This window comes from Buteo buteo, chromosome Z, assembly GCF_964188355.1.
Source record: "Buteo buteo chromosome Z, bButBut1.hap1.1, whole genome shotgun sequence".
Classification (NCBI taxonomy): Eukaryota; Metazoa; Chordata; class Aves; order Accipitriformes; family Accipitridae; genus Buteo; species Buteo buteo.
The window spans coordinates 21,577,854-21,601,480 of record NC_134204.1 but is presented as its reverse complement, the minus strand read 5'-3'; the positions used below and the strand labels follow the sequence as shown (position 1 = coordinate 21,601,480).

The 23,627-nt window shown below is 36.7% G+C and overlaps 1 protein-coding gene across 5 annotated transcripts in view; it reads left to right on the top strand.

Moving 5' to 3' along the window:
- Positions 1-23,627, top strand: part of PDE4D (phosphodiesterase 4D) — a 369,603-nt gene that overhangs the window by 182,060 nt on the left and 163,916 nt on the right. The window contains exon 1 of one of the 5 annotated variants that reach the window (XM_075021235.1): positions 661-825. The exons of the other annotated variants lie outside the window; for them this stretch is intronic. Coding sequence (XP_074877336.1) covers positions 737-825 — 89 coding nt within the window. The 5' untranslated portion in view covers positions 661-736. Of the gene's footprint in view, positions 1-660; positions 826-23,627 lie in introns of those variants that run through there. 5 annotated transcript variants of the gene reach the window in all.

The following is a 23,627-nucleotide window of genomic DNA, read 5'->3' as shown; positions in this document are numbered from 1 at the left end:
GATCTCTTGTAGATGATTAAGCCTTTTCAGAAAAGCTACTTAATGTTATAAATTGATTCTCTTTAGAAACCATGAGGAAGGAAGACACACTTGAAGAGAGTTAAGAATTAAACAAAGAGGCAATTGAGGGGTTTGCAGGCATGTTTTCAATAGCAGTTTTACTCCCTGATTCCTAGCTCCTTACTGTGCCCAGAGGAACCCATTGAGGGACATGGTGGATTTTGGTTTGGGGTTCTTTTTGGGTGTTTGGGGTTTTTTTCTGCATACTCCTTAGCTGTCTGATGCCAGCTGAAACAGATTGTTCAAATATAATCCATATTAAAAACACTTTCAACAGACTGTTAAGAGTTTGAAGGCTTTTGTCTGGGCAGCCGTGAGTAATCAGAGCATTGGCTATTTCTGGTCTGCCTTAGTTCTACAGTTCTGTGCTCTTTAGTGGCTGCTCTAACTATCCAAGGGTTTACCATAAGAGTTCTCACTTGAATAATGCGATAAGAGCCCTGAATATAGGAAATGTTCATGCAAAGGGCACGTCTCAAGCAGCAGGAAATCCCAGTTATCCCTTCTAGCCTGTGCTCTCAGCCAGCCACATCTCTGCCAAAGCATACCATAGGAAAAGGACGTTCCCTTACACAGTTACAAGTGCTTCATGATTAGTGCAGGGCACCTCCAGCACAACTGTCCTGCTTCCACTCAGGGATATATTTTTTAGACGATTTTAGAATTAACTTCGTCAATGGCCTTTCTGTGGGATCCTTTTGGACCTTATACCCCTCGTCCGTCTCCAAGAAACAAGATGAGATTTCGCTTTTTGAAGTCCTACAGGTATCTCTTCTAGTGGCTTACAGTGTAACTGACAGTGATAATAGTTGCAACTGTGGCTCTTTTTTATTCTTCTGTAGGATTATAGTATGGAAAAATTTGGAAATTTCTTGTATTAATTGTGACTCTTTTGAGCTCTTAAAGGCTTTCCTGAACGTGTGTATCAGGAAAATAATACTTGTTTCTGTGTGATTGGAAAGTATTATGAATAAGTGACCATGGAAGTTCATGAAACTGCACTTTTCAAGCAAATAATGATTTTGAATCTTTTTTGCACTCCAAGTTGGGAAAAAAGTAGATTAACATTTATGTCAGTGTTCTTATAAAAATATTAATTCTAAATATTATCAGAACTTATTATAAGTAAACATATTTAATTATAAATATGACACATAGTACAGCATACCAAATCTGAATTAATATTTATAGTTGAGGGGCTTTTGCATGACCAGAAAACCATGTTTGCTAAATACTTTTGTGTTCAACATTTTAAAAGTAAGTATAACCAATGGAAAAAAAAACAGATTCTATTTTTTCCTTAGCTGTTATTTAAAAATAATAATAGCAAAGTATGCTTTCTATTATTTATCATACTGCTTTTTGCAATTGAACTAATACTTGTTTGCCAACTTCCTTGATTTTATCAGTCATAGATGCAATATAAATTTTCAAATATAAAATTCTTAAGAGAAGATTATCCCGTTCGTATATAATGCATTGAAGAACTTACTACATGTTATCTTAATGATAACTTTTTAATATTAATTGATGCAACATAGTCACATTTATTTGGACACGTGTACAATATCAAATGCCTAAGCAGCTAAATGCTTTGTGTAGGATTATCAATTACAAACACTGTCTATGTGAGTACTTTAAAGAAAACTGGCTAGGTACAGTCCAACTTCTCTCAGTGTTTTCCTTTGCAAAAGCTAGGTTGTTCATACAGAGGGAGCTGGTTTTATCACAAAAAATAATAATAACGGATAAAGGGACTTGAATAGACAATAAAAAGATGGTATCTGTTATAGTTTCTAAAAGTTCAAAACTAGATCATATAGTTCAACTGAGATTCTCTTAAGGCAATCTTTTTATCAGGGATTTTTTTCTTAAAGCAAGCTACTCGTTTCTTTTATAAACTTCTACCAATGTTTCAGAAGCAAAAAGAAAAATATTTCAAGTAGCATGTTAATATAGGATCTGATTATTTTGATAACATGTAAATATAGCACGTTGTTTAATTTTTCAATCTAACAGAATGAAAATAGTCTTAGAACTTGTTAATAAAAATAAAAAGCAAGGAACTCTTATCTGTAGTCCAGAGGTGTGAATGAATTTTGTCTTACCATAGAGAAAATATTAGATGTTTGTTTTTCAGGAGCTTTAAAGAATTAGTGTGAAGTTAAAGATAATTTTATAAAAACTGGATCATAGTTGTATTATTGAATGTGAGCCATTTTTGTTTTTACTATTTAATTTAAGTTTTAACTGAGAAGAGGATTAAAAATCCTTGATATACATATTGCCATGTCACTGCCATGGCTCCATTCACACTGTAGGTTATATTTAGAAATCCACTACAAAATTTTACAGTACTCAGTCCCCATGTAATTTAATAACCTTGTTTATGTCAACTGACAGTTCTGCTCACGTCACTCAACTATCTGATGTCAAGGGGCTTTGGTTTCTAAATCTGAATACCTGATAGTACCATCCAGGCTTTCCGTGATGAACATTGTTTAGCAATCCATGCTGTTCTACTTCATAATCTTAATTTAAATTGTGAAGTTGGCCATGATTTTGAAATTTCTTTTGCTACATTTTGGGCAAAACCATAGTGTTTCTTCTGTGGGATACTCAGAATCTATTGATTAAATGGACCATTATATTTTAACTTACATATTTAATTTCTGGGAGATTCTGTGATACACTGATGCCCCATTATAGCCAAATAGTGATTTGAGCTGCTTTGCTGATCAGCAAGTGCTGGGGTTTGTATATTTCAGAAGGTGGTGGAAGAGCCAGGCTAATGCAAGTTTTCTCAGAGTAGAAAAAAAATAAGTCTTGAGACAATGCAGTTTTTCTAGGAAGAGATGGAGTGCAGCTCAGCCACTTAAAGCTCCTCTTCCTCTGCCCTCACTATTTAAACCATAGCTTAAAGCCTCAGCAAATTGTACTGAACAAAAAACAGGAAAGCAGACCAAAAAAAACTGGTAGAGATTCACTTATGATTCACTACACACCAGAAGTGCAAGTATTCACAGCATTACATGTAGAGCCAAGGCAGGAGTGGGTACTTCACAGATAAGGAAACTCAGGAGACCACCAAACCATTTCACAATTTCAGTACGTTTTTGCAATCTGGAGAAGGAGGAAGGTTGTTTTGTTTTGTATGGAGGTGTGCCCATCCTGCTTTCTGGAAGATGAACATTCTTCTAGTCCAATGTAAACAAAATATTTGTAAATCTTTATTATGTTTCCAGAACTCACAGACAAGCTCATCTCTTTTCCTTTTTTCTCTCTTTTTTTTTTTCTTTCTTTTTAAAGCCTTGAGTCTGTCTAAACTGAAGCACACCTCATTTCCTGAAATGCAGACAGGAATTGTGTTTCCTACTGCATTTAGCTTTGCTCAGGAAAATACCAGTAGATGTAACTGTAAAAACTGAGTCCTAATAGTAGCACAGTTATGCTTTAGAGCCTCCCAAGAGCCTCTGAAGAATGGATGGAAACAGAAGCCTTCTTCATGACCTCTAAATCCTCTCGTGCATGGATGAAGAACAACTAAAGCACCTATCAAAATTTCCTGCACATAACTGAGATGTATTAATAAGAGCATGGTATATGACACTCAATTCTGCTAGATGCTAAACACTCACACCTGCCACTGCCTTAATGACGGGTCCTCAGGACCACATAGAAGATTCTCCAGAGGCAGCAGGATGTGTCCTGATTGTCTGGCTGGTCATTAAGTCTTTTTCCACAATGAAGGATTTCTGAATAACTCAGAGTGAAAATCTGTGGAGTAAAACCCGTTTGTGGAGACAATTTTGTAGAGATTGTAAGCTCCAAAGTAAAATGGGTGTTACAGAGAAATGACACTGGCAATAATATGCATTAAATTGAATAATCAAAGAATTAATAAGTTCATTAGATTATTGCAGTGTTAGAACTACATCTGCATTTGGTTAGCTATGAAGATACACCTCCTGAGACAGTAATCATGAAACTTACATCTTCATATGGAAAAGAAAGAAAGGTTCTATGTTGTTTTATGTGAGCTTCTTTTGTTCCTTCCCCTGCTTGCTTTCTGTTTTTCTTCTTTGGCTGCCATCTGGCATATTTCCCTGGACTAGAGGAATGATCATGTGGCTGAAGGTACTGCCAATACCACTTCTGCAGCCAGCTGCTCACGGCATTCATACATAAGGAGGCAGATTCCCTCCTGCCAGATAATTGTACTCCAAGCCACTAAACTCTCAGGAGCTGGGCTGGAAAGTGGAATCTCTCTCTCAAACAGCAGTTTTCAGGAATCCTTTCTCTAAAGGGATTTCTTAATTATGTCAAAGCTTTCTTAGTGAGCAGAGTGTAATTTTCCAACATTTTTGTTATTATAAGCCTTGTAGTGAAATGGGAATAGAAACCAGATTAAAATTTATTATTTTCTTTATTAGGGATTAGAGTTGCAGCACACTGGTACTGGTTTGGTTCTTTTGACTAGTCATTCAACATTGTCTAGGAAATAAAATATTCAAATGTGTAAGTGTGGACTTTTCTAGTGAACGTGATAAGTCACACAGTTGATTTCATATTCAGTTCAGAAATTCTGTAATTCAGAGTATGCCATGCCACCGTTAAAACAATATTTTGAGTCTCACTCAGACTTATTTTAGACAAATCTGTGTGCCAAAATATCATCATACCCAATTCAGACATTTGGTTATGTTAATTTGAAATCTTGGGAAATGTGGCAAAATGGCAAGGCCTATTGCTAGTCAGCTTAAGTAGCAGTGGGAAAGCAGTTGCAAGAGAATCATACTTGATTCTTGGTGTTGCTGCAGACTTACATCCTTGACAAAACTGCCTAGAGAGTCTCTGATAATGACTAAATATAAAGAGTCTCTACACCATTTCCTAAAAGCTCAGAAAGTCAAGTCCCAGTCCATAGGTCCCCAACAGCAGGAAAAAAACCCAGAAGACAAGTAACATGTTCAAAAGTTTGAGCTTTTGCTTAAATTTCTCAGACATAGTTAATCCTCACACAGATAGTTTGAGTGAGTCTATCAGAGTGGGAGAGGTTGAGTGAGTCTATCAGAGTGGGACAGGTTGAGTGTGTCAGTGTTTCTTATTGCTGCTTTGGACTAGCGTTACTTGAGTGCTTATTCTGTGGGATTTTGTTGTTCTTGCTACTGCCTTGGAAGTCATTTAGCTAGTGTGAAATAACAGAAACAGAAGTACTTCTATAGGTATTTTATCAACAAGGTTTTTCCAAATTATGCTTAAGTAAATTCTAACAGCCTAAGCCAGAGCCTGTATGAATAACCATCAGGAAATGTTCTTTTATACACAGTGAAGTAAATTAGGATGACTAGTGTTGCTTTGGTTTACAATAAATAAATGGCTGGGCTTTGCTGTTTGTGCCTGAAACAATCCCCACCCAAAGCTGGCCTTCCAGATTAGGCTGGGAGCAGACACTAGCATCCCTTGGGGTGGAGAAAAAGATTACACTAACCATAAACACCAGGAAATACTCAGTTTGATTTACAAATTTTAGATGTCCATGGATATTTATGTTAATGTCAAGACTATCTGACTTGCAATTCCCTGATGTATAACAAATTCTAGGAGCACTATAAATAGATCTATCATTCAATCTGATACCAAATACATCAGGAACAAGCTGACTCTAGTTCAGCATGTACCATGTCAAAATGTTGCAATTAATTTCTAGATACTGCATTAAACAAGAATAAAAGTGGTACAGGGGTAGCCTACCAATGTTTTTTTATGCCACTGTAGAATAAGTTTATGTCCATTGTGGATCTGAATAGATAATTTTTTTATTGCAAAGGAAATTTAAAACCTGGAATTTCTTATTCAAACTAGTAAATACAATTTATTTCTGAGCCCCAGAAACCACTAATATCAACAGGTCATTTCGTGTTTCAGTTGTCTTGATGGAAGCCATATGTGAGTGTTAACTGAAAACTTCTGCAATATGCTAAAAGGAAATTTAAGTCTCTAATGTACCTTTCTTCATGAGACAAAAAAGGAAAAAAAAAGAAGAGGAGAAAAAAAAAGAGATACTCCTGCCCAGCTACTAGAAGTGTCCGTCACACAGACGAGTCTGGTGTCCTTAGCTGTAGGGGTGTTGTTATATTTCATCACAGGGATGATCCTGCTAGCTAATCCAGCTCCTAGTCTGTGACAGCAGCCAGCAGCAAACATTTGAGAGAGAACAGTAAGAAACTTGGTGGTTACAGTATAATCTTCCTTGAGGAAGAATGTCCTCAACATCTTCAGTAGTTCCCTATGTGTGACTACTCCAGAACTCTCCTTATGGTGTGTATTGCTTACCACTCTTGCTCATCAGCTTTCTAACTAATCTACATTTTCAGTGCCTCTTTTCACATGGAAAAATTTTGTGTCCATATCATTCATGTTGCAGATCTTTTAACCCCTTGTCCTATTGCAATGCTTCTTCAAATGCAGAGTGACTAAAAGTAAACCCAGAGCTTCTGATAAGGACACATGGTCTAGATGAATTATAATATTCCTATTCTCATGGAAATAGAATGTTAATATGTTTCCATTATAATATTTCCATTATTACCTTCTATCTCATTTCTGATGTAGTTTAATAGGTTTGCTGATGAACTAATTTTGAGTCATGAGCAATAACCTCCCATTCCATTAAATACCTGTTAGTCTCTGTACCGGCCAGACCAGATATTCTGTGTTTTTAACAGTGTTGGAATAATCTTACTTCCATTACTATGTACTTTTCCTCTTGTTCCGTGTCTGCCTGTCTCTTTCCTCATAGAGAATTTTACAAGGACACAGTATTGAGTGCAAGCAACAAAGATCATTGCAGGAGGTAGAATTTCAATCTCACTGGAAATTTTGCATTTCTAAAAGAAAAAAAATCCCTTGTGATGAATAGGAATTTTACTATGGGAAGAACATTTTTTTTAAGATAATGAAATATAAAATGTGATTTATGTTTTTTATAGCCTCTCTTCTTCACTATTCCTGACTTGTTAGGAGGTTAGAAAGTCCTTCAGGCAAGCTGCCAGAATCTGGGTAACCACAGAAATCAGGGCTCTCAGCGGTAGGAGAAGACAGATGCTTCCATTTAACATACTCATAAAGTTGGTCATTATATGCGTGTATATTATATATACAGTATGCACACACACACACACGTGTGTGTGTGTGTATATATATCCTTCATTAAATTGAGCAAACTCTCAGAAGTTTGCCAGGAAGAAGCTGAATACACAGTACTTATTTTATTCTTTGTCCACATGAACTTGGCTTTCCTTTATTTATTTTACCTTTGCAACTTTTCCAGTCAATACTTGGCTTTTTAGTGGCTTAGCTTTCACAGGCTTTGGTACAAATTTCTCTTGAAGTTGTAAAAGCAAAATGACACAGCAGAACAACAGCAAAGCCTTAGAATATCTATCATCTCTCCCAAGCAGGATCAGATGAACTCCTGTTAATACTAGCTGGAGTTATTTAGCTAGTGAAGAAACCTAAAATGGAAGAAAGCAAAACTACTTAAATGCAACATAATTGCCTCCAGATGGAGAATGGGAGGCCTCATATTTTCTTGGTTATAACAGACGTAGGTGAAGCAAAAAGTCAAATATAAAAAAAAAGAAAAAGAAAAAATAACTCCAACTCAAGCTACATATGTATTACTCTAACATACCCTATGAGTTATCCTGTGAATCCAACTTAATCTGCAGTTGCTGGAAAGCAAGTCATACCAAATATTTCAGTGTCTTTATGACACTTCATCTGGAAGCACCATTTCCTTCTCCAAGCTCTTTCCAGACACGACTATGCACCTGCAGCCCTTGTTACAAGCTGTTACAGAAGTACTAGCACCAAAGAAAAGCACTTGGGCAGGTTGACACTCTTCAGTGACTGTCTTTCCACTTGGTTTTTCAGGAACTATATTTGTCCCACATCAGATCTGCTGTGAGAAGCCTCTCACCCGCAGAGAAAACACAGGGAGTTCATGCTCCAAGGGAAAGTTTGCCAGTTTCTTAAATGATGAATTCTGTGTTTCTGTATATGACCATTTTATGTGTACAGAACACAAGAAGAATGGATGGGTGGCTGACGCTTTCATCCCTTCCAAAGGGGAATGCATGCCTAGGGAACAGTACTTCAGGATTAGTTGTTTTGTTTTGTGGTTTGGTTGTGGGGGTTTTTTTTCAAACTAGAAACACTAGCGTCTCTTCTGTTCAATTTAAAGTTCTGTTTTCATTCTGATAAACTGAAATGTGGCAATACATGGAACTCATAATTGCCAGTTAAAATATTGCAGATAGTGCAGGATCTGCTCCTTTGAGAGTTCTGGTGTAAGGCAGAAGCATCATGTAGCAGTATGCAAATGATGCTGTTTTTTTACCTTAATTCATTTGACACTAATAGGTGTGGATATTTTCTTATGTTTACTTGGTTTTCCTAAGTGTGTGAAACATGTTTCAACTTCTAGTAACCATCCAATTGCATATTTTTTCCATGCTTTTTGCTCCTTTTACTCATAAAATAAAAAGAAAATGGAAATACAGTCATGCAAAAATTAAATGGGAAAAGCAGAGAAGTCAGCTGTTTTAAGCAACAAAGTTCATCTGTTTTATATTGTGCTTTGGAAGCTAAGCCAAATGTTTCAACATCATTTGCACTCCACTGACCCAATGACTGAGCAGTCAGAAAATTGATAATTTGAAAACTGAGGTATGTCTATAAAACAGTAGAAGTGAAATCTGCTGAGTTAGGCTTTTACTGGTGGCAGAGGAGAAAATTAAGTTTCTTCTAAACATTGTGTAAGGAAAACACTCCCATGAATTTGCTGTGAGATATCTAGAAGTGATGGGTTCCTGAACAGAAGCGTCATTGGCACCTGAGAATCAGGAATAAGTTTACATTATACTAGCACGTGTGGTTAATCATGTCAGCCTTCTGAAACAAAATATTAATTTTTGCAGATATTTTTCTATTTCAAGTAGAAAGGAAAAAAAAAAAGACATTCCTTTAATTTTTTAACATTAATCCCAGCATCCACATCGCTCCCTTAATGAGGGAATCAAGCAGTCTTGATAAGCATGGAAGTTGCAAACTGTATTTGTTACATGTTTCCTCTTGGCCACAGTCTCTGTTTAAGCTCTCTCCATATGACATAGTGTAGTGTATATTGCAACATGGCATACTTTGAGGCATATCCGAATTTGCCATAAAAATACATGGTGTTCTGTTTTCTGATAAAATCTGCTTAGGATCATAGAAAGCAGAAGGATTTCTAGCCAGAGTGGGTTTACAGTGCAAATACAAGCACATTTTAATGCCAAAATAATACTTACAGTTTATAGATAAGAACAGTAATGATAAAACACAGATGGTATACTAATTTATACTTGGGACCAATAGCAAAATGTAGTGTGATCTCATTAAAAATCTGTTTCAAGATACAGACAAAATTTAATCCTCACATGCAGAGAAACAGATACCTCTGATCCACCAGGGGCTTAAGTTTTGCTGTCACAGTTCTTCCTGCTTGGCTATCCTTGCTAGCATACCTTAAAAAGATAAAAAATTTTAATTATGCTGTGCATACTTTCCAGTCTGGACTCCTAAATGCACCAAATATTAGCCTGCAAATCCATACAAAATTTAAATAGAAATACGTAGTAATCCAGGTAGTGTCTGTTAAACACATAATCATACTATGCTATGATTGGCTTATCCACACTGAATGTCAAAACCAGTATGTTTCTGTAAAATTTTGATGTGAAAGCTTTTTGAGGTACCTAGATGCTATCAGAAAGTGCTAGCTGGACTGGTTTTAGTGAGTGCCATGTGGGGGGCCCTTATTTTTCCTTGGTTGTATCTACACAGTGAATAAAACAGCCCAGGAATCCTTCCAGCTGGTGAACTGGGACTAGCTGGCATGACAAGGCTAATGTCTGTAATGCTCGCCTCTCTTGCTCCTTGGAGCAGAATGTGAGGGGACAAAAATACTCATCTGGAGAGGGCCTTGGTCCAGGGCTCAGGTGGTCCATGGTAGCCTCCAAACCAAGAAGGGTTTACTCCCTTTCTGCGCCATTAAAATAAACTAAACACGGGTTTCTACTGCAGTATATTATATTCTACTTAATTATATTACAGTACTGTCAACTCCAACTTTTTAATTATGCCTTGGAGAATCACAAGAGTTTGCTTTCTTCTTTGTCCTCAAGAGACAAATCAAAAAGGGTTTCCCCAAAACAGAAAAACCAGGAGCTTTCTTAAGATGCAGGTTGAGATTTTCATCTAATACCTGGACTCTAGGAGCTTTAGGGAAAATAGCTTAGTTTGTGAGACTGGAAATAACATTTCAGAGGTTGGCAGGACAGGATAATGCGGCTTCGACAGTCACACCCTGAAAACTTTATTTATCTAAAATTCTACTTTTCACAGCACAGGGAGTGGAAGTGTGACCCAGACTGCTCCTCAAGATGCCCTACTCTTTCTTCTGGAGTTCAAAGTAAAAGGTTGTTATGGGTTAGTATAAGGGATTCACCTGGGCTGCTATTAGTGTGCAAAACTCTCCAGCCCTTTCTTACCTGACATTCTTTCAAGATGCAGATTTCCCATCTGTATAATGGGGCTGTTTTAAGATGTTAAGAAAGCAGCAGACAATCCTGGAAAAGCTATGCTCTCTCTCTCCACTGAGAGATTTGCTAAATTTGCACTCTCTTCACCCTTTCAAAGGAACAGTTGATCTTTTACCAAGAAGATATTTCACAATTTGGACCATTCATTTTGAATTAATTTGTCATTTTGATTATAGTTTATAATAGCTAATATAAGTTTAAGTGAACGAGGAGAAAAAGCAGTCAGAGAATGTCAGTGAAAGTTATTTATTACAGTGCAGTACTGTCTGATGGCACTGAAGTTTGCCAGCTTCTTAATTTTGATAAAAAGAAAGAAGTGGATGTTATTAGCAATTTATTATAAATATTATCTCATATGATAACTTCTAAATGGTTTAGATAACATTTCATTTTGGTACAATCTATTTGTTTGATCCTGGGACCTTTAATTCGCCATTAAATGTCATACACACTGTTACTATAAAAGGATAAGAGTGAAACTGCTTCCAAGTACACACTGTTTCAATAAGACATGAGCTTGTTCATGCCAGCTCTTCGGGTTTACGAAGTCACTTCCCTCAAAATAGCTCCTTTAGGAGTTATGGTAATAACGTAAAGCAATGTAAAGCAGTTTGTGGTAACAATGTAAAGCATTCTTAGGCATCTGCATTTGAAGCCCTACAGCACTTATCCTAACTTTGGTGCAGCATCACCATTTTTGCATTTATACTGGATAGCTTAGTAAAGTGAAGTATGAATGTACTGTTAGAAAGACATTACAGCTCTACATACTTAAGGAAAGGGGTTTTTTTCTTCAATAAATTTTTACATCTGTAGTTTAGGAACATTTTTATATTCAGTATTTTTATGTATAACCTAAATAATATTTTTTCATTATAGCTGTTATCTGTTCCTATTCCTTAATTGAAGTCATTGCAGAATTTCTGCCGTGTTTTTGGAATTTATTTCAGGCTAACAAATTGCCTGCTTTAGTTACCTTCTTTCTGTTTGTTGTGTCACTAAGTATATGTAATAGCACTACAATTTTATTTACCATTAGTAGAGGAATGCTTTGTTCATGGCACATTTATGGAAAAAACCTTTATTTTCATGCTTGGCAGGAAAATAAATAAAATGCCTTTAATTTGTGTATTTCTAATAATCTAGTGGTTTGCTTAGGCTTTTTCAATATCTCTTTAAGTTAAAATTCAAAACAGTCTGATATTATTTTTCATCTAAAAATGTTGGGTTGCACAGTAACATCGTAATACCTGTGGACTGAGAGATGCAAATTAAGAAATGGGTAGTTGCAGAAAATTCAGAAGAGTCACAGAATTAACTTTTACAGCTTTAATATCCAGCTTTAATTTGGCCACATGACAGAAAAATATGGGGCAAAGAGTGGAAAGGAGAGAAGAGCTGTTAGGGGGAGAAAAGCTTACAGATGCAAGAGGTGGTGTACTACAGTGGCATATGACCACTGTCTAAGCAATCAGTACCAAAAGCTGCGTCATACTACTGCAGCTCAATTCTTTTATTTCTCCCTTTTGCAGGGCTGAAATTGTTTCCCAGCTGCCTAGAGCCTTTTGATCTGTAGTACCTGTCTTTAGCAAAATAAGGTTTGCAGCAACTTAGGAACATGAGTTCCTGGAGGTGACAATCTGCCCCACTGAGTTACCCTCATGCATACACCTTACTGAGTTCAAGAGATTGAGACATACGTTCTCCTTCCCTGAATATAAATTAACCTATTATAATTATTTATACAATATATAACCAATAATTTGTGCAATGGCCAGGCATAGGTCAGAGCCATCCCAGGTTGCCAGTAACAAGCAATACCTTGATGCAGATTTAGTTTTCAAGGCAAAATTTTATGGCAAATCTCTAGCTGTTTTGTAGACAAACATGGTAGGCCAGCGGTGCTGCCATGCAGAAAGTTCTTCTTCTGGGCCTCAGACCATATTCATAAGATTTTTACAGTGTTGTTTATCAGCTGTATATCTCTCACAGCCACTGTAACTGCAGAAGCATTTATCTAATTTCTTTTTCAAAGCAACTCTACCATGGTGAATTTAGTATCAAGACAAAAGATTTTGTTTGTGGTTCTTGTTGACAGATATTCGGAATTTATAAACTACATGTTAATGCCTCCATCAATTAATTTTAATACAAAATATGGCAAAAACTTAAAGGCTTTCTAAAGAAGACCTTTTTAGTGAAAGAAACACCATTTAAGTAATGCTACTGGAAACTTAATTTGCAAACTCAGCTGCCTTACTATCCAGGTCACCGAAGTGGCCTGCAAGTGCTGGCATTTCCTGGAATATCAATTCATAGGACCAAAACAGCATTCCCGCTCTACACATGCCCTTAGGTCTGTACACATTAAAGCAGTAGGCACTTTAAACCAGTACTACTTGAGCTCCTCCCTCTTTGAACCGCTGCAAAGTGATCTAGTCAGTGCTGTAAAATTTAGGTCATGTAAAATATCACCTTGAAACCTTGCATGTAATCTTCAGTCCTTCTGAGATGGTACAGAAAGTTAGTTTTTGCTGGTGAGGAAGTTGAGAGTGTTTGTTGTTGCTGCTTTCCATTTTCAGTTCAAATACAAAACTTGTACTTAATTTTTCCTCTCCAAAAAAGAAAAATTCTGGAGGCCTAGTTAAACTACACAGTGCAGTGCAGCTGTAGGACACTGTTCAATGTTGACTATTCCTGATCCTACTATACAGAAGCCAAATACACTATAAAACCAACCACACGTTTTACTTGTAATTTGGTATGCACTCATGAACTGCCTTCTGTAGGACACTGCTACTGTCCTGTGTGTTAGACAGATGAAAGTACAGGGAAGAATTTTCGGGAATTGGATCTTTGACATCTAATTGATTTGGTTCAACTTTGAGACTTGAATGTTTTGTGAGATTTTTGATATATAAAGTAGTAAAAAATTATGAAATGGTGCTCAGGGAAAAAAAAAAAAATGCTGAGATAGTTCAGCTTCTTGCTAATTATACCAGAAAATTTACAGGGAAAAATGCTTTCCAAGATCCATGTGAAACCATGTTGACTGAGCTGAACTGAACCTATCTTGCTGAGATGACTGTTAGGAAGGTGATATGCCATAAATAATTCAGATTATTAAAACCAAGGAAAGTACCTGGACCGCGAGATGTTTTGAGAATCATTTAGCTTCAAATTCAAATGGATAACACGAAAGTATGGATATCTTCATATTTCTAACTTTTGTATATTGGGAGAGAAAAGTGACAGCAGAGCACACGTGATCAAAGATACACCCCTGAGATATAGAGACGGTCTCCAGTTGTTCATCCAACTACAAACCTGGTTAATTAAGCTGCAAATGCTTTGGCTCATTCTTCATTATTTATTTTATTTTTTGTTGGTGATAGTTATCATATTTTTAAATAAAACATAGGGCCATATTTGTTAGGTGGGGTTTCTATTGCACTCCTCCGGCAAACTGACTTCTAAAGAAGTATCATAATGTATTATTTGTGATGCTTTTTTCTTTATCAATGTAAATAACCGCTCAGTTTACTGGGTTTTTTTCAGTGGTTTATCTTTCCCTCTAACACAGAGATGCTGTTTGCTGAAGTTATAATGCAAAATGAGGCAGGAAAGTGTTATTAGCAGTCATCAACTTCAATTTATAAATCAATTGCAATAGAGTAAAAATCAGTGTGTGTATCTAAAATCAGTCATGTAAACTAAATGTGTTGAGCAGTTAAATATCACTTTGTGTACTTAAAAGGCATGTCTGCTGTAGCAGGGCTGAGTCCTTCAGGAATAATGACCCATCAGCTGAGCCTGAAAGAGATCACAAACTGATTTTAGATATGGGTAAGAAAAGAAACAATAGGAGCAGAACTGAGATCTGAAGTCTAAATTGAAGAAAGGAAGTAAAGTATTGTTCGAGCATGTTCTGTAAGGTCTTATTTGAAAATGCCTTTTTTTTTTTTGGTAGTAGTACATTTTCCACTTTGGCAAAAACAGGTTACTTTTTTGAGTGTTATACCTACCCAGGGAACTGCAACATATGCTGTTGCTCCAGTGTAGCTGCTCCAGCTTATCAAAAGGGCTTATGTTAAAAAAGCCAAAGTGGGATAAATTTGAATGTGGTGCTGTCATGCATATTCACATTTAAACCACAGATTCATGTCTACACCACAGATTAGAATTTCTGAACTTCTATCAGTTCCATATATCTGTGGATAAATCCATGCAGGAGAGAAAGACTCAAGTTATTAATTTTGTTTAAATACTACATATTGCAAGAGATAAAAGATCAAATAAGTTTCATATTCAAACTAAAACTAGACCAAACCCAGGATATGTAAAGGATGAAAGGGTGACTATTGTAGGAGAGGCCTTAAGGCTATTTAGAAAAGTGATTTAAATATTCTGATGTTCAATGGCTTTTTTTCATTAAGATTTTGGTTGCTGATAAGAGTTGAAGAGACCTATGTGTCAGGGAAATAACTCATATTTTTCTAAAGCTCCAATGCATTTTTTTTCTTATTCTTTTCTCTAATGGTCCATTAACCCCTTCTCCATCTTAGTATACTGAGCTGAAGGAGGCCTATTTTAAGTGGTATTCTCAGAAAACAAAACAAAACCAGAAGGATTTGACCAAGCTATAAAGGCAAAATTCTTAGGCCTACAAGCAGAATTTTAATGTTTTCATATATTAAGAAGGCCAATGCATGTCCAAAGCCACCACAATCAATATCCTTCACAACAGAAATATCAAAATCCATAGATCCTACATCTGCTCCTCATGAGTGTAATATACTTTATCCCATGCACTGGATGTCATCATAGAAACCATGTGAGTCAAAATACACAAGTTCTGCAATCTAGAATCATCTTTCCGAAGCAATGGAGGAAGGTCAGAAACAGCAGCTGCCATGTTGTATATCATCCTTCAGTGTGAAACACAAAGGACACCTAGCATTATCTTCAAAAGGCAAGCCTGGGAATGAAAAGTTGTGATTTTACTGGACACTAAAATTAATAGAATCCTCAGAGACATTGTTTTTTTCAATCTTACCTTTTCCTTACTGGCCACCTTCTATTCTATAGATGCTGTTTCTCTCTTTTTGTTCTCTATGGATCTGCTATTTGTTCCCTTTCCAGCATCCCTTTCTTCTTCACTAGTACTGCAATTTATTTTTTTTTCTCTAGGTCTAATTAAGAAACAGAATTAGATTAAACTAAGAACACATTTGGTTCTAATTCATATTAGTCTTTTGTTATTGATCTCGATTAAAGGATTGTGTACGCAAACTTTGTTCCCTTTTTCTAGTACTGTCAACTCACTTTTTGAAAGACATCTTTTTCTGCAAATCTGACTTCTCAAGAAATGTCTTGCATTGATTATGAACTTACAAAATTAACACATTTAAACTCTGGGTTTTTGGTACTACAGATTTCATTGTCAGTATCTACATTTTTGAAAACTTGGATTGAGATCCTGGAAGAATAGTCTCAGATCTTGCCCTGTTTTATGTCAAAAAACAAAACAATCCTTCTCTGACAATCCTGTTCTTTTAGAAGTTAAGAGCAGGCATTGTTTTGGTACAAATAGCTGCTGGCCCACGTTTTGGAAAGACAAGGTCATCCGTAAGAAGGTTGTGAATGAGTAGACGTGAAGGTACTCTGTGCATTCCTGAGAGCTCAGCCTCCTCCCTGAGACCTCTGAGCCACCAGTGGTATGCAGCCTGGCACACATCTGTGTCAAGTAAGGCAGCCACAGATCTTACTGCTTCATTTGCTGGGATTGTCCATGCAGGGGGTCCTGTATTAAAAAAATATGCATATCCTCAGAGAAGAGGGCATGAATCCTTACGAACTGCAAAGCTGAGGACTGCAATCATAGTTTTAGTACCTGTGACTTTTAAATGGGTTTCTTATTTTCTTGAGTTAAAATAATGTTTTTCTGTTTTTAGGCTATTCTCTTTCTCTAGATAGTTGAAAATTTATTAAAGATTAGAAAGATTTTTGAGTCTTTATTTTCCTTAGGTGCCTTTCTAAGAAAGAATTTTAGCAGAATAAATGGTTATTATAATATCCTTCTGTGCAAGCCTTTTCAGAAGGAAGATTTCTGCCCAGAGCTTTTTCTAAAATGATGACTTTTTGAACCATCTGGCCAAGGGTCGTAAAGAAAGTAATCACTAGAGGGCTTGAGTGAGGAAGCTGTTATGCTAGAAGGAAAAACAGTGCAGGTGCAAACCATGTGTTAGGAGAACTTCCAATGCACTGTTTGGAGGACTTTCTTTGGAGAAGAAAGATTGGAATAACTAAGCTTCAGATGTTCATAAAATTATTAAATTCATTACCACTGTTAAATACAATTTAAAATAAACTTTTAAGAAGTCACAGTTTTTCCACTGCAGTCAGCACAATATGTATTAGATTGAGAACTTAGGCAAAACATCCTAGTAGCTCATCCTTATCTTTGCAAGAATGGCATCCTAACTGAGAAACATTTTATATGCCAAGACCATTTTTTCAGTTGTAAAAGGCAAAAGTGAATCATTTATTTGTGTTCTTGTCCAAAATAACAGAACACGATGGAGATAAATAAAAGGGCAAAAAAAATCTCAGCCAGTTTTTCTCTTCTTAAATGTCACCTTATCTGGGTGTTGATCAGCTGGACATGACTTCGCAGGACTGAGTTTATTGACATATATAGAAGTTGCTTAAACAGCAAAAATAAATTTCACCATTTTATAACATCATATTCCAGAGACAGAAATGTGCCTCTTGCTGTGATTTGTAAAACTGCCAGTATATTTTGAATGCTAGCTCAAGTTAGGTAATAGTTATGAAATATGTGCCTATGAGCATGGAACGTTTTAAAAGATACTGTTAACAGCCAATATTTAATGTCAGTAGTAGTCTTTAACAATGTTTGCAATATCAAATATAACATAGGTTTCTGAATTGCTAAAAATCGTGTATGAATATCAAAGAAAAAACTTCACTATTGAAATATTTGTAGATCTAAATTGTTCTGAAATTTTCTATGAATGAATCAATTATTTTCATGTAAACTTTCACATATTCTTAGAGAAGTTTCTTTTTTGTAGTACTTCTATAGGTAATTTAAAGTGGGAATTAGAATAAGAATTCAGAATGGTCTTTGCAATCCAGTATGTTTTATTTTTTAACCTTCCCTTGGATGTGTAACAGAAACCAAAGAAACCACCTTTCAAAGTTCCATGTAAAATGCTGACAGTGGGATGAAAAGGCTGACTCTACTTTTTCTAGGTTTCATGCAAACACACTGAAATACAGCCCAGATGGTCTCTAAAGCAACCAATGGTGTGCACACTCTGCTATACATGCTGCTTAAGTCGTTTCAAATAATAACTGTTGCAGTTTAGATTTATTTTTACTGTAAATTTCTATAAAATCATTAAATATCCTTTTCCAATACAGCATACTATAAACATCTATTGGCACTAGGATATTATTTATACAAAGCAAACTCTCAAACACAATTTAATACATGTACTCTAATTTTACACTGTACCTGTGACCAGCTTCAAAATACTTAAAATAATTTAAAATTAATTTAGTCCTTGCATAACTATTTCTTAATTTCTTGAATATTGTCAAGTTCAGGCATGTGCAAAACAGATTCAAGGTGTGACATAGGCATACTCTTCCAGGGAACTTATGATTTTTGTGAGAAATATGATGCAATAGTAAAAAGGCAACTTGAATTACTGTATTTGGAGAAGAGGTAGTCACCATAAAATGTAGAAAATGTGACTCTAGATCTACTGAAGTAGCAAAATTTCCATGACCATAGCAAGCCTAGGATTCAGGATTTTACTCAAGCTTATACAAAAGAGAAGTCCAAGTTGTTGTTCTCTAGCCATTGTCAGACATGGCCATTCTCTGGCCATTCTAGGAAGAACATATTTTGAGAAGTAATTTAAAAGAGAAGACTGAGGGGATATGAATTGGGATGGGGTCTTTTTCCCTGCACACAGAGTCTGCATGAAAAGCACAAAATGCTTGAGATGGAAGCAAAAATTGGTGACTGAAGCAGTCTTTATTATCAAACTAAAGTAAACTGTTTGACAAACTAATAGATACAATGGAGATGAAAATGTCTTCGAGGAAAGAGAGTGGAATTTATGTAGAAAATATAAATTTCATACAAGAAGTGGCCATACATAGGGACATACAAATGGAATTACACTGTTGAAGTAGTGAGCCAGAAAGACCTGGCAGGTTTTTTGCCTAGGAGGTGGTGATACCAGCAAGTCCACTGGGGAATAGGTAGAATCATAGAATCATTTAGGTTGCAAAAGATCTTCAAGATCATTGAGTCTAACCATCATCCATGCCCACTAAACCATGTTTTGGAGCACCCTGTCTACATGCTTTTTGAATACCTCCAGGGATGGCGACTCCACCACTTCCCTGACAACCCTCTCAGTAAAGAATTTTTTTCTAATATCCAATCTAAACCTCCCCTGGTGCAACTTGAGGCCATTTCCTCTCATCCTACCACTAGTTACTTGACAGAAGAGACCAGTACCCACCTCACTACAACCCCCTTTTAAGTAGTTGTAGAGAGCAATAAGGTCTCCCCTCAGCCTCCTCTTCTCCAGACTAAACAGCCCCAGTTCCCTCAGCTGCTCCTCATAAGACTTGTTCACTAGACCGTTCACCAGCTTGGTTGCCCTTCTCTGGACACACTCCAGCAGCTCAATGTCTTTCCCGTAGTGAGGGGCCCAAAACTGAACCCAGTACTCGAGGTGCGGCCTCACCAGTGCCCAGTACAGGGGAACACTCACCTCCCTGCTCCTGCTGGCCACACTATTGCTGATAGAGGCCAGGATGCCGTTGGCCTTCTTGGCCACCTGGGCACACTGCTGGCTCATATGCAGCCGGCTGTGGACCAGCACCCCCAGGTCTTTCTCTGCCGGGCAGCTTTCCAGCCACTCTTCCCCAAGCCTGTAGCGCTGCATGGGGTTGTTGTGACCCAAGTGCAGGACCCGGCACTTGGCCTTGTTGAACTTCATACAACTGACCTTGGTCCATCGATCCAGCCTGTCCAGATCCCTCTGTAGAGCCTTCCTACCCTCGAGCAGATCAACCCTCCCGCCCAACTTGGTGTTGTCTGCAAACTTGCTGAGGGTGCACTCAATCCCCTCATCCAAATCATCGATAAAGATATTAAACAGAACAGGGCCCAACACCAAGCCCTGGGGAACACCGCTTGTCACCCGCAGCCGACTGGATTTCACCCCATTCACCACAACCCCTTGGGCTTGTCCATCCAGCCAGTTTTTCACCCAGCGAAGAGTACACTTGTCCAAGCCATGAGACGCCAGCTTCTCAAGGAGTGTGCTGTGAGAGACAGAGTCAAAGGCCTTGCTGAAGTCAGGGTAACATCCGCAGCCTTTCCCTCATCCACTAAGCGGGTCACCTGGTCATAGAAGGAGATCAGATTGGTCAAGCAGGACCTGCCAGGTAGTAAAGGTCTGATCGTGTTTTGGGACTCTGGACAGAATAATTCTTAGAAATATTATCCAAGTGGAAGCAATGATACTCAGCTATAACAAGGTTGGCTTGGCCAACGTGATGGATCAAGGCTACAAACATTTTAGGATAGCATGAATAAGTCAGAGTGCTATCCATGTGACAGAGAAACCTGTGAGATAATGCTCATTTAAAGCTCACTTTCAAGATTTGGCTTGTACAGGAATATCAGAAAATGGTATGAGAAGCATGGCTAGGTAAAATAAGATAAGAATTTAATAGAGAAGGCTACATAATGGCTTCTCAACATAAACCTGGTGTTTAAAACTATTTAAGAATAGATTTAAGGTAGTGGATAAGAAGAAGATGTCAAAAACAGAGGGCTAAGGAACTAGCTTTGGAGAAGATGCAGGATAAAACTGTGAGAAGAAAAGATTTCAGTTGGGCAGCAGAGTTGATATATGAGAAGAGAAGATGCTGAGTGTGAAAATTTTTAGACACAGGGAGTAATTTCTGGCTTCAAAATCTGTCATAGCTCAAGGGGAATGAATATCAGATTTGGCCAGGAGGAGGTCATTCGAGGCATTGATTGATATAAGAGAAATTAATACTAAAAATCTGTGAGTTTTAGACCAACCCAATTATAGCTATTTAGAGGACAAAACTCATAACCAATGTAACATTTTTTAACTTTTGTACTTTACAACTGAGATATAATTTATTTTTTAGAGGGTAACAATCATGATCATGTAGCTCTTCTTATGAAGAATGTGTAAACCTAACCTTTCTAAAAAGCTACAATGACAAAAGTTATGTTATTTGAAAAAGTATATTCCTCTAAAGGAAAATTTATTTAGAGTAAAAGTTACTTTCAATGAGTTGTTTGATTTATAAAAGAGTGGAGGCAATAGTTTCATATTTATTCAAAGAAGTGACAATTTAATATTTAGGTTTTATTATATTTGAGAAAGTAAAACTTAATAAAGATATCAAGTTGAGAGGTACCTCGTTCTCTGTATTCTTTTAGAGGTACTCTTTTTTTAAGAAAAGGAGTGATTTAAGTCCAGGGCCCTTAATCACTTTGAGCTGCTCTTTGTCATCATTGAAAATTATCTGAAGTAGTACATCAGTAATGGACTTGCAGACACGTCAGTCACAGAAAGGAACTTCCCATTGCAATTGTATATTGATGATTTTATATTTTTTTTTTTAGGAAATGTGCTGTTGTAAGGTTGATGAACACCCTTTATTTAAAAAGAAAACTAAGGTCAAGAAAGAGAGAGATTTGCTGTCTTTCCTCTTTTTTTAATTAAAGATTCTTTCTTCTGCATTTAACACAGCAGCAAACATCTAGAAGGAAGTTAGCGGGATTGGATTCAATGGTTAAAAATAGAGATAGCTTTGCTAATCAACAACTGAAGGAGAGCATCAAGAAAAGAGAAGATTTATTTGCTATATTACAAGGCTATCATTAGAGTATGTGAAAGGAAAACACTAGCTAAGTATCAAGTAAAACTGCTAGTTTCGGAATTGCTCTCCTACATATAAATACGCCTCTGTGGAAACCCATATAATATGCTGAGCTATGACATATTTTTAGGAATTTGATGACACACAAAGTATCTGTTTTACTCATAGACTGGCAAAGAGGAAAGATGCACATTGTCCATGTCCAATGTGGCACTGCATTGGCAATACAGAAATGCTTGCATCCAATGTATGCAATGTATACATCCACAACAACATGAAGTTTCTGGCTATTGTCATCTCTGGTGTTATTTAACAGTCAGTGTAGTTGGCAGTTTCTTTGAGATTTATTCTGCAAGATGCTTTTCTTATGCCTGGTACATTGTCTAATAAGGGAAAATTCAAACAGATAAAAATGAAATAAAGAGTTCAGATAGAACTAATAAATTAGCCCTAAATTGGGGAGAAATTTGAGACTCGGTGAACATGAGAACACATTGTTTCTCCCTTCCCGACATCTGGGTATTCAGAGGAAGTCAGTCTTACATAAGTTTTAAGTAGTAGACATAGCTGATGTACTATATATATATTCCCTTTGATAACTTTACTTTCTCCCCCCTCTGGGGAGGAAGAGTTGAGAGTTCAGAGGTGTAGGTTTTTTGAACCAAGATAGTTACATTAGTTATGGACTGGGGAGGTGATGTCTTGACATTGTTCATCTCTCACGCAATCCAAATATGATAAGGTATGAGGCCAAATATGAAAATATTTTGAAAACTACATTTCTATAAAAGCAAAATTTTTAATCCTATCTACAGTTAGTTCAACTGCTACAAGAGAGTCTGGAGTTAAAAAAAATCATATTACAGAAGCTAGTAGTTTTTAGGCTGGTACCACAGGATTTATCTTGAATCACCGAAAATCTAGGCTTCTAATGTAAAGTAGGCAGGCAGCCACAGTCAAAGATAGATAGACAGCTGTGAGGAGCAGTTCTCTCTGTCTTAAAATAGATGTCTGAATCATTGAAATAGACTACCCCAGCAAGTACCTATCAGAGTTGTCTGTAGCAGGAGCCTAGCTGACTAGTTTAAATCAACAACCAAACCTTCCGACAGCTCAAGGCTAGTGAGAAAATTCCTTTCTTAGTGTGCCTTGTTCAGCTCTCAGTGAATAATTCATGGCAAGTAATGTAGTCTCAATTTAACCTTCATTTGTGCTCATAGAATGCTCTGCATTAAGTTGCCACATTTTTAAACACATAGTTTTTTTCTTTTAATTACAGTTTTGAGTTTGACAGTTTTGTGTTAAAAATCAATCAAATTTCTTATTTCTGAGTGTTGATATAAAATGCTTGGTTTTTTTCTTTCTTCTCCCTGTACCAGCTATATTAAGTCTGTGGAGTTTTCCATACCTTGAAAACAAATAGGAGATAAATGAGATTAGAGAATTTCATACAAATTCAAGAGGATTTTGTGAAACACAAATGCCCTAGAGGTATAGTTCCTCTTCAAGAAAGGTTTGGTAGCATGATGAATAATTTAGATTTAATATTACTTCCTCACATATTTCTGAAGGACTTAGAAGTATGGATGATGTCATTCTACCAAACAAGAGTCTTACCCATGTCTGACTCATTCAGGTCATGGTTCAGTACCTGTGGATGCCAAGTTTCCAGTGAAGAACATGGAGAAGTCCACTTTCCTGGTTTGTAGAGAACTGTGCTGTTACACTGGTGTAAACGCTGCACCTCAGATTTGTTTTCAGGAAGACTTTCTGATAGTAGAAGTTGATTGCTTCATTGCTTCCAAAAAGACAAAAGCATTACTGAAACATACTGATATTAGAATATGTGTGGTTGGAGAATACAGCTTTGCTGTTAATGGTAGATTTTTGTTCTACACAAGATAAATTTGAAAAAAAAGTGCTTTAATATCTACATAA